This window comes from Cryptotermes secundus, unplaced genomic scaffold, assembly GCF_002891405.2.
Source record: "Cryptotermes secundus unplaced genomic scaffold, Csec_1.0 scaffold816, whole genome shotgun sequence".
In the NCBI taxonomy this organism is placed as follows: domain Eukaryota; kingdom Metazoa; phylum Arthropoda; class Insecta; order Blattodea; family Kalotermitidae; genus Cryptotermes; species Cryptotermes secundus.
Window position 1 is genome coordinate 3,792,258 of NW_019724601.1, and position 16,176 is coordinate 3,808,433.

The following is a 16,176-nucleotide window of genomic DNA, read 5'->3' on the forward strand; positions in this document are numbered from 1 at the left end:
AAAAAATCTTCACTATCTTGTGACTTCTTGCTGTAGACAGAACCAGTAACAGCAGAGTCTTTCCTTCAAACTAAGGGACAGAATTGGAACTTCTGTCCACTTTGAGTGCAAGTCACCAAAGTCATATGTTCTTGTAGCTTTGACGCCTTCCATAATTGCTCAAAAATCTGTCATACCAGTAATTATTTAAACACTCTCCTAGCTTAACAGTCACACTCTCATATGTATAAATTGCTTTCATGGCCTATGCACCCAGAAGTGTTAATGTCTTCATTGTTTCCTAGTGGCTGCTGCTGAAATGTTAACCAAACTTCCTGTTGTGTTTATAAACCATACAGTATGTGACGACATTGTTTCCTTCACAGATGGGTTGTTCATACCAGATAATGGGCCTTGAAATGAAATGGTATAAGAAATATTTCTTTGTGAAATAATAGCGTAAAATCTGTTTTTGTGGTCTTATGGAATTTGGAGAAGACTAACCCAAGTAAAGGCTGCGCCATAGCTCAAGCGGTTAGTCGCTGGCTTCCCACTGCGGTGGTCTGGGTTCGATCCCGGGTCTGGTCAAATGGGATTTGTGGTGGACAAAGTGGCGTTGGGGTGGGTTTTCTCTGAGTACTTCAGTTTCCCCTGTCAATCTTCATTCCACCAAATTCTCCATCATCATAATCACCTGGGGCAGGTTACAATAGGCCAATCAGTGGCCGCCGTGTCAAGTGAAACCAGTTGGACTCCAACCCCCCCCCCACACACACACACACACACAGACACACTAAGCGAATTAAAAAGAACGAGTAAAAGTTAAATATTCCCTTAAAAATCTGATGCTGTGCTGAAGTTTCTTCAGTCTTATCTCTCGAAGACCATAATTACCGTTTATGTGTATGCATGCATACTCTGTCCAGTGACCTTTCGTGTGCAAATAATGTACTATATGTGAGCACTTGTGAGAAGGTGAATTTGATTGTGTGTACCATGCTGGCAGGCTTGAACCCATATGATGTGCGTGGCAGTAGGACAGGTGTTTTCATTGGAGTATCGGACAGTGAATCAGAAGAATATTGGACAGCTGACCCGGAGAAAGTGAATGGTTATGGATTGACGGGTTGCTGCCGTGCCATGTTCCCCAACAGGATATCGTACACATTCGACTTCACTGGTGAGCTCTACTGAAGTGAAATTTGTTTACATGAAGGCCTGTGATTATTGGATGCAGCGTGGTTCTAACTCGCCTTGGCATGTGCAAGCACACGCACAATGTTACAAATGAATAATTTTGTTGCTAGGAATTACAAGTGGCAATTTTACAAAACCACCAGCAGAGAATTATAGATAAAATCACCACTTATTATTCATAATTGCGAGTTGATCATTCTTACCATAACACACACACATATATATCTTGATAATACAATATTGGGCCTATTTTGTAACGTTTCGAGTACCTGGCAATCCGCCTGTATGGTAATAAAGGTAAAGTTATCCCTATACTAGGCTGTGGAGGCCTGTAAGTTTGTGAGATACCGAGGCTTCCACATTTTCTAGGCAGTTGAATCGCAGATAGCGGTGAGGTTGTCAGCCTTATGCGCCGGCCGGGCTTTACTCCCCAGAAAATTATTTAATTAATTCCTGGTACTCATTTCTGTTAAGAGGCTGAGTCAACCCCAGCGCCATAGTGCGGCTGGAAGGATTAGGTCAATTGAAAAAAATCCAATGACCTCATTGGGACTTGAACCCGCACATTGATGTGTCAGACTTAAATAACAGATGTAAAATGTGGAGCAGTTAAAATTACGCTTACGAGTATACTCAGTGTATGTACAGTACATGGCAGGTTGTTCTAAACACAGCAGTTCGAAAGCAGACACCTTTGGATCAGCATGTATGCAAGAGATGGTTATGAAACAACCATTATACTTACCTGTAAAACACATATGGTAGTGGCATGTAAACTGTGCATAAACCCACGAGTTTTCCTGATGTTATTTTAGTATTAATGTCTTGAAACAGAGAAATGTAAATGTGATCTCATTAAACTTAATACTGTAGAGCTGATTTAGCTTGGTACAGCAATTGGTTACCGCTGGATGGCAGGGGTTTGTTTCCTAGGAGGAGCAAGAGATTCTTCTTGTTTCCACAGCACCCAGAGCGGCTATGGGTCCCACCCAACCTCCTAACCAGTGGGTACCAGGGGTAAAGTGGCTGGGGCATGAAGCTGACTGCTCATATCCATCTAGTGCTGGGGTCAAGCATGGTGGAGCTATATCCGATATATTGTCATATCATGGTTTGCGTGACTAATAAGATAGGTTTTTGGGTTTGATGATCGAATTTATTAAACCTTTATACATCTCGTTACAACTGTTCACAAATCAGTATGTGACACACTGTCATGTTCTTCTGACTGAACACTACTGGAACTATTCTGACTTCCAACTGAACTACCCCATTGTACTCATTCAGTTCTCTCTTTGTTCTTCTGACTATACCTTCTTATAATTCCTCTGCATGAACCTCACAGAAAACACCATCTTCCATCATCAAGAATATGTGTTTTATTGGTCCATTACCTAGCGATGGATGCCCTTCTGTTGTTGAGAGCGTAACTTAAAAAATGTGTTTACTGAGCGCTTGCCTAACAACAGGCATGTGCAGCATAATATCTTCATGGCATGGCCTTTAATTAATTAAGCACAGGGACAACTTTGCATTTTTATCTTTAACTTAATATTTGAAACAGGTTTCATCTTGCAAAATAGTCCAGTGTGGAAATATGCAGGACCAATGGAAGTATCATGGACTGTAGCGCCTGCAGAAGAAGAAGAGAAGGCAGTATGACCCATCACATAAAACTAATGTTGTTGCAGGTCCAAGTTATGCTATCGACACGGCCTGCTCTTCTAGTATGTTTGCTATGCAACAGGCAGTAAATGCCATCCGAACAGGCCAGTGTGACTCAGCCGTTGTTGGAGGAGTGAAACTACTGCTGAAACCCACCTGCTCACTGCAATTTCACCGCCTTAATATGCTCAGTCCACAGGGCATGTGCAGAGCCTTTGACTCATCTGGTATGTTATGAAAATTGTGCTTGTTGAATACTAATTTCAGGTTAATGAATATATGTTAATGGAAACTGATTTGTATTTTTATAAAAGTATTAACTTGGTTTCTGACAGTATAATTGTAACTGTTACATATGTTAGTATCTGGTTAATCTTTCCAACAGCTGAGTTGCTTTACTTCCATTCCTCTAACTTAAGCTGATTTATCCTCTCATCCTGGAACTGCCCTCTTCTGTCAGGTTAATTATAATATATCAGTATATGTTGCTCTTCGACATTCATATCACAAGTATTCGTATCTTAGGCTGCGCCATAGCTCAAGCGGCTAGTCGCTGGCTTACTACTGTGGCGACACAGGTTTGATCCCGGGTCTGGTCAGGTGGGATTTGTGGTGGACAAAATGGTGCTGGGGCAGGTTTTCTCCGAGTACTTCGGTTTCTCCTGCCACTCTTCATTGTACCAGTTGCTGCACAATCACCCTCACCTATGCTGTGGGGCTGGTACGATAGGCCAGAAGTGGCCGCAGTACAAGGGACTTAGTCCCACCCCACTAGCAATAAAACAAATAAAAAATTTGTATCTTGGCATGGTATTTTCAGCAGATGTTGAGAATGACCACCAACATGAAATTTTTCACACCTTCTGACATTAAAAATTAAAAATTAATGGCACTTTACCTCAGTTTCCTTAAGATGCTTTGGATACAGGAATAACTTTATTGTAGTTATGTTATATTTGTAGCCTGACAGGTATAAATCTTTTTGAAATGCAGGGAATGGTTATGTCAGAAGCGAAGCAGCTGTAGTAATATTCCTGCAGAAGGCATCGGCAGCGAGGAGAGTGTATGCAACAGTAGTGAACGCTAGGACAAACACTGATGGTCATAAGGAGCAAGGCATCACTTACCCGTCTGGCCAGATGCAAAAGCAACTGATCAAGGAAGTGTACGCAGAAGCTGGAATTAACCCGGCTGATGTCGTTTACGTGGAGGCACATGGCACTGGAACCAAAGTAACCTTCACCTTCATCTTTCTTGTAACCTTGTTTCGGTTAATGATATGGATAATAACTTAGTCATATAGCTTCCTTCTGTACAGAGGTACTGTGGCCTTCAAACAGTATGAATAGACAATTGTCCTTGTGGGAACAACATCGCAGTGTGTACCAGGATGATAAGGCTGCCTAAGTACAGTATGGATTACAAGTCAGGCACATTGTGACTACCCATATTTTGCTTCAAAACCTGTCTGTCCAATCTTATTATCAACCTGAAGTGGTAGGAACAGAAGAGTTCTGTTTTCTGAGATGTAACGTCATGTAGTCCACTGAAAGTCAACTGACATTTTGGAGGAACGTGTCGCCTCCATATTCAGATTTTAAGAATAAAGCACGCAAGAAACCAGCAAGCTCCAAAACTTTCACTGGACTTCACAGTGTGATATCCCAGGAGATAGAACTCATATTAACCATTGCTCTCAGAATCTCAAATCCTATGAGGATTATTCCAAAGGCATTATTCCTTTTGTATAAAGCTCCATTGAAGACAGGGCAAGTGAATTTGGTGCTAAAGGTATCCTGATTCTGGTACAGAACCAATTCTTTTTCATTGGCTGTACAGCCCCCTTGGGCCTTGGCCTCTGATTTTTCAGTTTCATATCATTTTACAGATGTTAGGTCTCCTTGGAAGCATGATCAGCTTGTTGCAAGGCCTCTGCCTAAACACATAATAAACGCATACACATACCAAACTCTGCATTGTGTAGGATTTGATCCCACAATCCCAGCTTCTGAGGGAGTGAAGACAGTGCATGCCTTAGACTGCTCAGCTACCGTGACTGGCTCAAAACCATCATTACCTGACACTAAGTGTTGTCTAGGAACACATTGGCCTTCGTAACAATACAAGAGAAGTGAAACCATATCCAGTCGTTTGAAGTGTATTGACCTGTTCACATCAGAAAAATGAGCAGTACTATAGGAAAGCGCTACTCCCATGCAGAATTTGCTGATTTCCAGAATGCATTGCTTACTTATGTGTTTGTTAGTTTGTTACCCATACAAATATGTAATTTGCAAATCTAATTACATTGGAGATATTGCATTGTGTAATTGGAGGTTCCTTTTGATGTTATTTGTCTTATCATACTGAAAAACGTTTGAAATGATGGTTCTCGATTTGAATGTTGTGAGTATTGTGTACTGTTTACGAGTGAGTCTTTTTGGGAAAATGGATTTGAACTTCACGTAAAGTAGAGGTCGTATCATTACACACTAGAATTAAATTCACCTATGAGCTTCTGGTGTAAACTACCCAGTACAAAATTACAAAATTTCGTTTAAGTCTGCTGGGTCGTTTCATTTGTACCATCCATCCATCAGTAATCTGTCAGATGACAGGTCAGACGAGGGGGTTCATTTGTACACTTTATGTAAAAAACACACAAAACGTTTGTTTAAATGAGAATGACTTCTCTTGTTAGTATCTGAATAGAACGAGTGTAACTATAAGGAAGTCCATTGTGAGAAAACATATATTCATTATGATACTGCTCTCAAGTGAGAGATTTATAATTTGGAACATTATTAAATGTATTTCATTTTATGTACGATCTATTGAAAGACACTCCCAGTAACTCAGACAGTAACTCCTCAGGTGAAAGGGTTGGGATTAGAATGGACTTCTGTTCAGTAATGATGTTGGTTGTTTCTAATGAGCCTCAATCCAGTGACTGAGGTTGGCTCTCTCTGATGGACCCAACAGAGTAGTAGCCATCCACCCTTTCACCTGGGAACAGAAACAGATCTGGTTCCCAAAATGTCGTATTCTTTGGAGTACTGTTCTTCTGAGTACCGGATGAAGGACAAGGCCGAAAACTCAGTAATTGCCAGTTATTATACACCATCGTCAGAAGCCTTTAGAATCAAATTACCAGTTGAGAAAAATTGGTTTGTTTTTATTATCTCAATTAAAAGTTTTAAATTGGTAATCCTGCCATCTGATTTATGATTTTTTCTTGCAGGTTGGCGATCCACAAGAAGTAAACTCAATTGCAGATGTGTTCTGTAAGGACCGCACCTCCCCACTACTTATAGGCTCAGTGAAATCCAACATGGGTCATTCAGAACCTGCTTCTGGGATGTGTTCAATTGCCAAAGTGTTAATCGCAATTGAGACGGGTGTGATCCCACCCAATCTGCATTATCAAAACCCGAATCCAGAGATCCCAGCTTTGAGTGATGGTCGTTTGGAGGTAACTAACTAACTTCATGGAGCTGAGCTCTTGAGAAGCCACCAATTGTGCAACTGTTCAAGAACTCCCCAGCCTTTTATAGAACTTGAAGGTTCATTTCCGTGTTCACGAGAGCCCTCCACTGGTCCGTATCCTGAGCCAGATCGATCCAGGCCATACCATCCCATCCTGTCTCTCTAAGATCCAGTTTAGTATCCACCCACCTACAGCTTGGTCTTCCTAGTGGTCTTTTTTTCCCTCTGGTTTTCCCACCAATATCCTGTATGCATTCCTCTTCTTTCCCATTCATGCTACATGCCCAGCTCATTACATGCTCCTTGACTTGATCATTCTAATTATGCTTGGCGAAGAGTACAAGTTATGAAGCTTGACATTATACAATCCTCTTCACCCTCCCATCACGTTTTCTCTCTTGGGTCCAATTATTCTTCTCAGCGCCCTGTTCTCAAACACCCTCAGTCTGTGTTGCTCCTTTAATGTTAGAGACCAAGTTTCACACCCATACAGAACCACAGGCAATATTATAGTTTTTTATCTTCAAATTTTTACATTTGTAGACAGCAGACATGAAGGCACAAGGTTGAGGACTTAATGATAGCAAACGTTACCAAAATTCAGTCCCTCCTGAATCAAAATTTGGTTTGTTACTGTCATTCCCAAATATTTGAACTGTGCCACATTTTCAAAACATTTGTTAACTATCTTTATGCAGTCTGGTGACAAGATAAGCAGCATATACTTAGTTTTCTCTGCATTTATTTTTAGACCAATCTCCTTACTAGCATCATTTTCTGTGTTTTTATTTATGGTGCTTGTTTTATCACCAGGTAGATTTACATCATCAGCATAGACCAGCAGCTAATATGACTCATTTAATTTCAGTCCCACCTGGTTTTCCTGGGCCTTCCTAATGGCATATTCTAAAAGAAAACTTAAAAGCAGTGGCGATAAAGCATCTCCTTTTAGATCATTCTGGATAGGAAAATTATCAGATAAACATTACCTATATGGTCTTTGTTACATGTTTCTTTTAAACACATTTTACTCATCCTAACTAGTTTCATAGGTACCCAAAACTCTGTTACAGTATTGTACAATACTTCTGTCCGAACTGAATGATAGGCTTTCTTGAAGTATATGAATAGCTGATGTACAGTCTCATTGTACTCTCATTTCTTTCTTCAATATCTTACCAATGAAAAAAATCTGAGCCAGGGTAGTGTAGTTGGTATAGCGACTGGCTAAAGGCTGGATGACTGAGAGGTTGGAGTTCGAGTCCTGATAGGGTCAAGAATTTTCTCTTCTCCAAGTTGTTCATACCAGCTCTGGGGTGCACCCGACCTCCTATCAAATGGGTACTGGGGACTTTCCCCGGAGGTAAAGCGGCCCGGTGTGAAGCTGACCACTCACCTCCAACTAGTGCCGAGGTCAATAAAATGTGAATCTACATCCACACCCCCATATTCCTTCATGGTGTAGTGCATAATTCATCAAGCACAGGGACAGCTTTACCTTTTACCTGATCAGTAGTTGTTTTGTTACATTGAAACCCACACTGATGATCCCCAATAATTTCATCTATATATGGACTTAACCTTGAGAGAAAAATGTTGGATAAAAATTAGTATGAAGTTGATAGCAGTGATATCCCCCAGTAATTAGTACAGTCAGTTTTATCACTGTTCTTGTGAACTGTTAAAATAATATACTTCTTCCACTGATCAAGCAATTCTTCCTTATTCCAAGTAGAATTAATGAACTTTTGGATTTAGGACTCTAAATGTTTCACCTCCTGCTTGAATAAGTTCTGCCGGAATTTGATCAGTACCTGGCAATTTATACCTTTTCAATTTTATGATAGCAATTTCAACCTCAAAAGAACTAGGATCAGGTACTAACTCAACTGTATATGCTTCTGTCTGCCTAACGTCACTGACCCTGTGTACATTTAATAACTGAAAAGTAGTTCTTCCACCTATTCAAAATGTTGTGGTAATCTGCAAGCAGATCACCATTTTCATCCTTCATTAAGTTACTTGTAGGTTTGTAACCCCTGTTAAATTAATTTATTCCTCTAAAGAGGTCTCTAATGTTCCTCTTCTTACTGTTTGTTGCATGCTAATTAATTTTGTGCCATTTGGAGGTAAGTTGTATAAATCATGCAAATGAATGGAAAATTCAGAGATCTTTCCAATGGAACATTAGAGTTAACTTTGCTTACTGTCTTGCCACAGAATCTGTGAAATTTTGCATTGCCAATACCAGTGCATATCGGTGAACAGTATCCTGAGACAATTCAGTCCAATTGACCATTAAGAACACATGGTGAAGTTCCCATTTAATGTTTCTGAAGTTAAAGTATTTCCCTCATTTAATGTTCAGTTTCACTGATCACAAGTCTTTGACTTCAGTGTTGAATTTCCTCCGTTTATGAGTTTCCTCATGTCACTGTTCACGTCCATTGATACCCAAAGAAACCTTGCACAGTGGTTATACTGTAATTGTTTAAGATTCGTTTTAATGTGATATATGCCCTTAGTAGGTTGCACTAGTGTCAGTTGTAACTGAAATACACATTACATAATACCTCAGTTCTCAGCTTATTAGAAAAGGATGACTGTCCAGTTGGGTGAAGTAGAGAGATGCAGTATTTTAGGTTTTGACAGGAATTCCCTTGAAAGTTAGTTGTGTGTTTGTATTACATTATTTCTGTTTTATTTAGGTTGTAGACAAACCATTGCCTTGGAACGGAGGTTTGATAGCCATCAATTCATTTGGTTTTGGTGGTGCAAATGCCCACATCCTTCTCCGCCCCAATCCAAAACCAAAGGCTCCAGCTATTCAGGACAATATCCCCCGTCTGATAGCTGTCTCTGGCAGGACAGAAGAAGCTGTGAACTATTTCCTGGACAAGGTAAGGATCACTGTATGCATAAGCTGTTTGTGTAATTCACACACTGTACCTGATATTACTGTGTTTGTCGTAGCTGTTTACCAGCAGAACCCTGGCCTATGCTGTACAGGACTATTAAGCTTATTTTGGACTCAATCCATCATCTGGTATATAGAAGACAAAAAACCACGTTTCAGAGACTGGATCTGTCACCATCCTTAGGTGGATGGGCAGGATAAACCTACTCAGTTGAGCCTGTTAGAAAGAGCTAGTCTCAATCACTGGTCCAGTGAGGTCCAGAAGACTGCTTCTTTCATAAAAGGATAATTCTTTGTTCAGTGAAGTGACCTCTAGTGATATCTTTAACAGCTTCAGTACATGAATTAGGTGAACAGATTGAAAAATGTCCTCAGTAGCTGTAAATTTTGATACTTGATGCCACAATATAGCGACTAGCAACTGGCTGGACAATCAAGGGGTCAGAGTTTGAGTCCTGGTGGCATCAAGAATTTTCACTTCTCCATGTCTTTCCGACCAGTTGTGGTGTCCACCCAACCTCCTATCCAGTGGCCTTTTCCCTAGGGATAAGGCAGTTGGGGCATTAAGCTGACCAATCACTTCCAGCTAGTGCCAAGGTCAAAATGTGGGTCTATACATCCACTCCCCTGTATGCCTTCATGACATAGTGCTTGCTTAGTTAAATACAGGGTCAACTTTACGTTCTATGCCATCATAATCTTCATTTTCAGGTTGAGAACTTGCCACGAGATGATGACTTGGTAGGGTTGCTTCATGAGATCCACAGCAGCAACATCCTTGGCCATGGATATAGGGGTTACAGTATCTTGGGAGCCTCCACCCCTGTGAGGGAAGTTGCAGTAAGTTGAATCAGACTTCTGAGCAGATGGATGCACTTTGCTACGGCTATTACAATCTGTTGTCATGTTACACAATGCCGTATACTGCAGTTTATCACAACCTTCTCTCCCTTGTACCGATAACCATCTTGCAGGACCTTTGATTATAAATTATGTTTTTAGAGACAGTAGAAGACATTTATTTCGACTGATTATTCAACACCCATCAGTCAATTCAGAAGTATTTGGTTTGAAGGTAACTTGTCTTTTATGTACTTGTTAATCCTGTGGAGTAGCAATGAAAGTAGTAAAATGTACAGATATCTTCTTGGGCTATCAACCATGTTAACGTTGTGTTGAAACCAACATTTCAGAGATCTCCTCTATCTCCAGCATGACTCTGAAATTGACTCCGATGCTGGAGATGTGGTTTTCAACTCATCATTGACATGGCTGATAATCCAGAAGATTTTACTACATCTATTTGGCACTAAAGCTTCGAATCTTAGATAGCAATTATTGTGTTTTGGTACTGAAAGTCTTTGTTATGGTTTATTTTGCAGCAATGCAATGGGGAGAAGCGCCCAGTTTGGTTTGTGTTCTCTGGCATGGGTACACAGTGGGTTGGCATGGGGAAGGACCTCATGCAACTTGAAGTATTTGAAAAGGGAATCCGCAAGTGTGCAGAAGCACTGGAACCTGAGGGCATTAATTTGTATGACGTCATCTTGAGTACTGATGAATCAACGTTTGATAATGTTGTGAACTCGTTTATTTCCATTGCAGCCATTCAGGTAAACAATATTTATAATATGTTCACATCTCTAAAATTTTTCCTTGCATAATACAGATAGAATATTCGCAGCATTGTCTTTCTTTCGAGCTGGAACACTCCCTCTATCTTGTGATACTCTCTAAAAGCAATGTCAGTGGGTGGCTGTCTGTAGTACAGGGGTGTTCAGTCCTTTGATCCACTTTCTCAGAATACTAATTCCCACTGACCAGTTAGCAAGTTGTCCGATTTGTGTTCCCATACAACAGATTAGTCACTGCAGCTAAAATAAGTTCCTGATAGCAAAACCAGCCACTCAGATACAGAACAAGGTAATCAACAAAATGAAATATTTAATGTTCCACCTTGAAATTATGAGAACTTAAAATGTTTTGTTGTGTTACTGTTCAATAGTCTAGTTATTTCATGTTTTTGCTTGTACACACATCTTCCATATTTTGAGGTTTTGCTATAATCTGCAAATGGAAATGAGTAGTTTAGTGAGACTTTTTGACACATCAAGCCTTGAAGATGAAATTTATATGTCACTTTTCGTTCACTTCTATCTTTAATGCAGCTCTATTTACATTCTCTCCTTAATTTAAAGTAACATTAAAAATCACAGTCAACTGCCACATGTTTCGGCCTTGCTTGGCAATGCTCAGGCAATTGTTCACTTGTTGAAACTTTTACCTTGCATTAGTTACCATGTTAAAATATTCTAGTGTCATTACATTTTCATCATTCACATTAAAATATATTTGTTTGGGAACATAACTCTTTACCTTTCCCTGCACCACCACCCTCGTGCAGCGTCTTTGTTTTTTGTGTTGTTTTATTTAGCCCTGTGAATATTGGCATGGTGTTGTTATCGTTTCTGTTAGTACATATGTTCCCACTAGTCGAGTGTATATCACTTTTGTAAAATTTATAAAATCTTTTAACATACACAATTTTCATGTTTTCATGAATGGAAAAGTGTGCTTTGTTTTCATACATATGTTTCAAGTCTTCGTGATTTTACATGCTACAGTGGCTGCAATGTTCATTCATTAGTCTTCGCAATTGTCATTCTGTTGGTGTCTGCGATCTCCCCCTTTTACCTTCTGAATGCCACAACTAATATTTATAAAACCTGGTGTGCATATCATGGTACCTGAACCCATCTCAGTCGTGTACTTCATAAATCCCTCCCATCACTATGTGTGTACCCCCTATCGCTGCTAAACAACAGCTCAGTAATACTTTACTGTGGCAGCGAATACACACGCAACAATAGGAGAATAGTTGGACTCATCATTTTCTATGCAGTCTGTGTTGTATCAGAGGAAAGTAGGTTATTAGCTCTTCCCAGAATTTCATGTTGGAAATATATGTCTATTGTTACAAAAGTAATCAATGCAGGTACCAGATCGTGAAAAGACATTATTTTTTTTCTGCTTGTTAAACATTCTCCACATTTACACTTAAAATGCTGGCCTCAGAATGTAGCAGACAACTAGGCTTGAAACATGGTAGGCTGATGATTGTGGTGCAAGTATTTGAAACAGATGTTGTGGCTCTGAACTGGATCTGTATTTTGTCATACATAAAATTTTCTCACATGAGCCATTTTTGAAGCAATTGATTTAGTTTGATTTGATCTTCATGCATAACCTGTCTATTGGAGTGATACCAAACAGAATTAAACTCGCCTGTTTTTGTCCATGATATGTAAGCAATGTCCGTCTTTTAGTGCACTCAATTTTACTTGTTTTTACTTGTTTTTCACCTGTTTTTAATATATAATATTATTGAATCTGTTCCATAAATTTGCAAATGAAGCATGCAGGCATGCAAAGAACTTAAAAAATGATTCTAAAATGCGAAGAAAAAAAGATCATATCCAAAATCTGGATCTGGTAAAAGGCAGAAAAGGGATGTTTAAATCTTGACACTTGTCCTACTTTGCTCAAGTGTGTTACTCAATTGGTATGAATACTGGCTGAGCAGAGGGGATGTCTTGTTATGTAGGTTGCTCTTGTTGATGTGCTGAGCTCCATTGGAATCCACCCTGATGGCATAGTGGGGCATTCTGTAGGTGAATTGGGTTGTGCATATGCTGACGGTACATTCACAGCTGAACAGACAGTGTTAGCTGCCTACTGGAGGGGTCTCTGCATTCTGGAGTCCAAACTGCAACCTGGAGCCATGGCAGCTGTTGGTAAGTCTACAGTACTCTCCAGTGAACATGATCATCCTTTGAAGTTTACACCATTATGGGTCATTGGGAAAAGGTGTATTTGTCATATACCAGATGTTCCACTTTTATCTTTGTTCCTATTTACAAAATTTGTTTTGTTTTTCTACCTTCTCTTTGTTTCTCGACCTTGCACATGGCTTCCACAGTGCTCATGGTTTGAACATCATCATTTTAGATGCTTATAAAGATATCTTACCTTTGTCCATTGTTAACTTATGCCCTTACTTCTGTACCTTAATTTTCCATAGTAATGTGTAATGAAGTAGATGTATTTGATTAACCCTTATTTTGTTAAGCCCAAAGCTACAGATTATTTTCTAAGTATAGAGTGACAGTTACAAGAACGATGCACATGATCAAAGTAGAAATAGATAGACCTGAATATAAAATATTTTGAAATCTGGTACCATCTTTAGGTGTGTATTTTAATTACATGCAGTAGAAAATCAGCTTCTGATCATGACCCTGGTTAGATTGGTGAAGGCCAAGCAGGACCTGTTTCACTGGCTTAGTAAATCCAGTTATGGAAGACGGGTTTTACGTCACAATACATTCAGGTTTCTTGTTATTATTCATTAAAATGTTACTACAATGGAGTATCTGAAGGAGGTTGGTTTTTGGCTTATTTGCAACGTAAGTTTTCAGTTTTGCCATGACTCTGTCTATATGTCTGCACTTAACTTCTTGAGAACTGTCAATTATATCCTTAATGAAATTTAATATTGCAGAATTTTACTAAAATTTGTTGATGTTTACATTTTGATTAAAATTGGACAAACATAACAGATGCTTTACATGTGTTTCTGTTCCACATTTAAAGCGTCGCTCAGTAATGTATTTATTGGAGCAGAGAGTGTTTCAGACAGAAGTTGTGGAGGTTAAAAAAAAGAAGGCTAAAGCTATCCTTGTAACAGGCTGTGTATGCCCATAGGGTTGTGAGACATCGAGGTTTCCACATTTTCTAGACAGCTGGTTAACAAATGGCGGTAAGGTTGTCAACCTTATGCACTGGCCACCCTTTACACCCCAAGAAAATTCCTGGTACTCACTCCTGTTAGAGGCTGAGTCAACCCGAGGACGAAGGATTAAGTAAATTGAAAAAATCCAATGACCTCATCAGGAATCGACTGTGACCTTCCTACTTGTAGCATAGTGGTTGTGGAGGGTAACAAAACAAAAAAGGGAGTGAGTGCATCAGAATCGTTAAATTGTTAAGTCATTTCCTAACTTTTTGTAGTATTTTTTTGTCTTTGTTTCATGTTTTCATTATCCTCTTGCTTCAATTGAAGGCTGTAAATTTGTTCTCCAACTTTTCTTTCCATATTCTTTCCATTACTTCACTACGAAACCTGCCTCATAAGTCCTGATTAACCTGCATACATGTATCATTCCAATTACCTTGTAATCCATTCATGTATCACTTGAATGATTACATATCTGCCATATGTCATTGCTTCTTGTGTGGTCTCGTCTAGTTTTGCCGATTAATTTTTGTAATGAACTACTCACAAATACTGAAACCTGTTCTAGAAAACTCTTGTTCAATTATGTCAGTGTAAGTAAACTTATATTGCTGTATATTTGGGTTGTTTCACCCTTCAAAATTTCTTTTGTTTTGTCATGAATAAATCTAAAAAATATGACATTTTTGCTGAAAAGAATAGTTGATTTGGAAGGGATTGATGCTTAATTGTAGTTCTTTCATTTATTTTGTCTTTGTTGGGTGTAGTTTATGAAGTGAAAGTTATAATTAGGGTAACAAAATATGTATTTCCATTTTAGGTCTGACATGGGAAGAGGCAAAGAATCGTTGTCCACCTGAAATTGTTCCTGCCTGCCACAACAGTGCTGACAATGTGTCAATATCAGGCACTCCTGATGCTGTTGCAAAGTTTGTTAAATCTCTGCAGACAGAAGGCATCTTTGCAAAGGAAGTGAAGAGCTCTGGTGTGGCATTCCACAGCCGATACATATCGGATGCTGCACCAAAGCTCCGCAAGTACCTTGAAAGGGTGAGTTTCATTTCAGTCTGTCATATATCATATAGTTTAACGTTGATAATATTGTAGCATATAGACCCATTGCTAGGCAGCCACCAGTGTGCCAGTGTACTGGCTGAGTATCAATCACGTGGGAACCCCAACAAACATGAACGCAAGAATGGTAGAGCAACAGAGGAGCGGTGTTTTCTGTGTGATCCGTACTGAGATGTTATTTAGCAGGGACAAGGTTAGAGCTTGGTCAGTTAGTCTGGAAAGAGAGGACTTAATTTGGCAAGAGTTCAGTCAGTAAGGACGTAAGCAGACAGTGTTAAAATCCATTACTAGGAAACATCTAGGGAAGACAGAAGACTCTATGTGTGCTGTAGTTACAGTGATATTTTGAGTGTTTAATGTAGCCATCCGCCATCCTACAGATGCCACGACTATCGAGATAATACCTTTGTCCCGGGGATTCTGGAGCTACGGATACTGGGAGAGGAACACACTTTGGGGTTTATGAATTGTGGGGTCTCCAGAACCAACACCATGTATTACCGTTTTAAATTAAAATTGTGTACAGTGATTGTTGATCTTTACATTAGTGCTCCTTCAAGCTCGCCTCTCACTGTTCACTGTCATCATTACTTTTATTCACACCAATTTGCTCCCAGCTCACTGTCCATACGCACTACTCGGTACCTCCTCCTGTAGTTAGTTAGTTACTTAGTTATTGGAGAGGGTGGGTTTCCCCATGCACTGAGACCTGTATTGGTCCATTGTGCTTCCCTCTATGGTTTCTACCAGTCTCTATATCCTACCGGTACTGGTGCTTACCATCAGTCCCGCCCAGCCAGCGAGACCAGCTCTACTAGCTGAGAGGTATCTATTATAGGCCAACAGCTGTTTTGGTGCCGGGGTATTTGGAGCTGATTTCATATGAATTTGATGCCCTGAATTCAAATATGGCATTAGTTTTTGCCTAGGAGCTCAAATTTTTAAGATATAACATTTTGGTGAAATATACGTTACACTATTTTAAGTTAAATCAGTGGATCAAATAAAAAAACTCAACATGGAATTTTTATTACTATATTATAATTATATTTTTATTTTATTA

The 16,176-nt window shown here is 39.5% G+C and overlaps 1 protein-coding gene across 2 annotated transcripts in view; it reads left to right on the forward strand.

The window, feature by feature from the left end:
• The window catches only part of LOC111862485 (fatty acid synthase), a 123,711-nt gene that overhangs the window by 71,882 nt on the left and 35,653 nt on the right, over window positions 1-16,176 (forward strand). For both annotated transcript variants that reach the window (XM_023847951.2, XM_023847949.1), the window contains exons 4-12: window positions 986-1,159; window positions 2,868-3,068; window positions 3,835-4,073; window positions 6,083-6,313; window positions 9,036-9,227; window positions 9,956-10,084; window positions 10,627-10,857; window positions 12,849-13,038; window positions 14,860-15,089. In XM_023847951.2, the coding sequence (XP_023703719.1) occupies window positions 986-1,159; window positions 2,868-3,068; window positions 3,835-4,073; window positions 6,083-6,313; window positions 9,036-9,227; window positions 9,956-10,084; window positions 10,627-10,857; window positions 12,849-13,038; window positions 14,860-15,089 (1,817 nt within the window). The remainder of the gene's footprint in view (window positions 1-985; window positions 1,160-2,867; window positions 3,069-3,834; window positions 4,074-6,082; window positions 6,314-9,035; window positions 9,228-9,955; window positions 10,085-10,626; window positions 10,858-12,848; window positions 13,039-14,859; window positions 15,090-16,176) is intronic.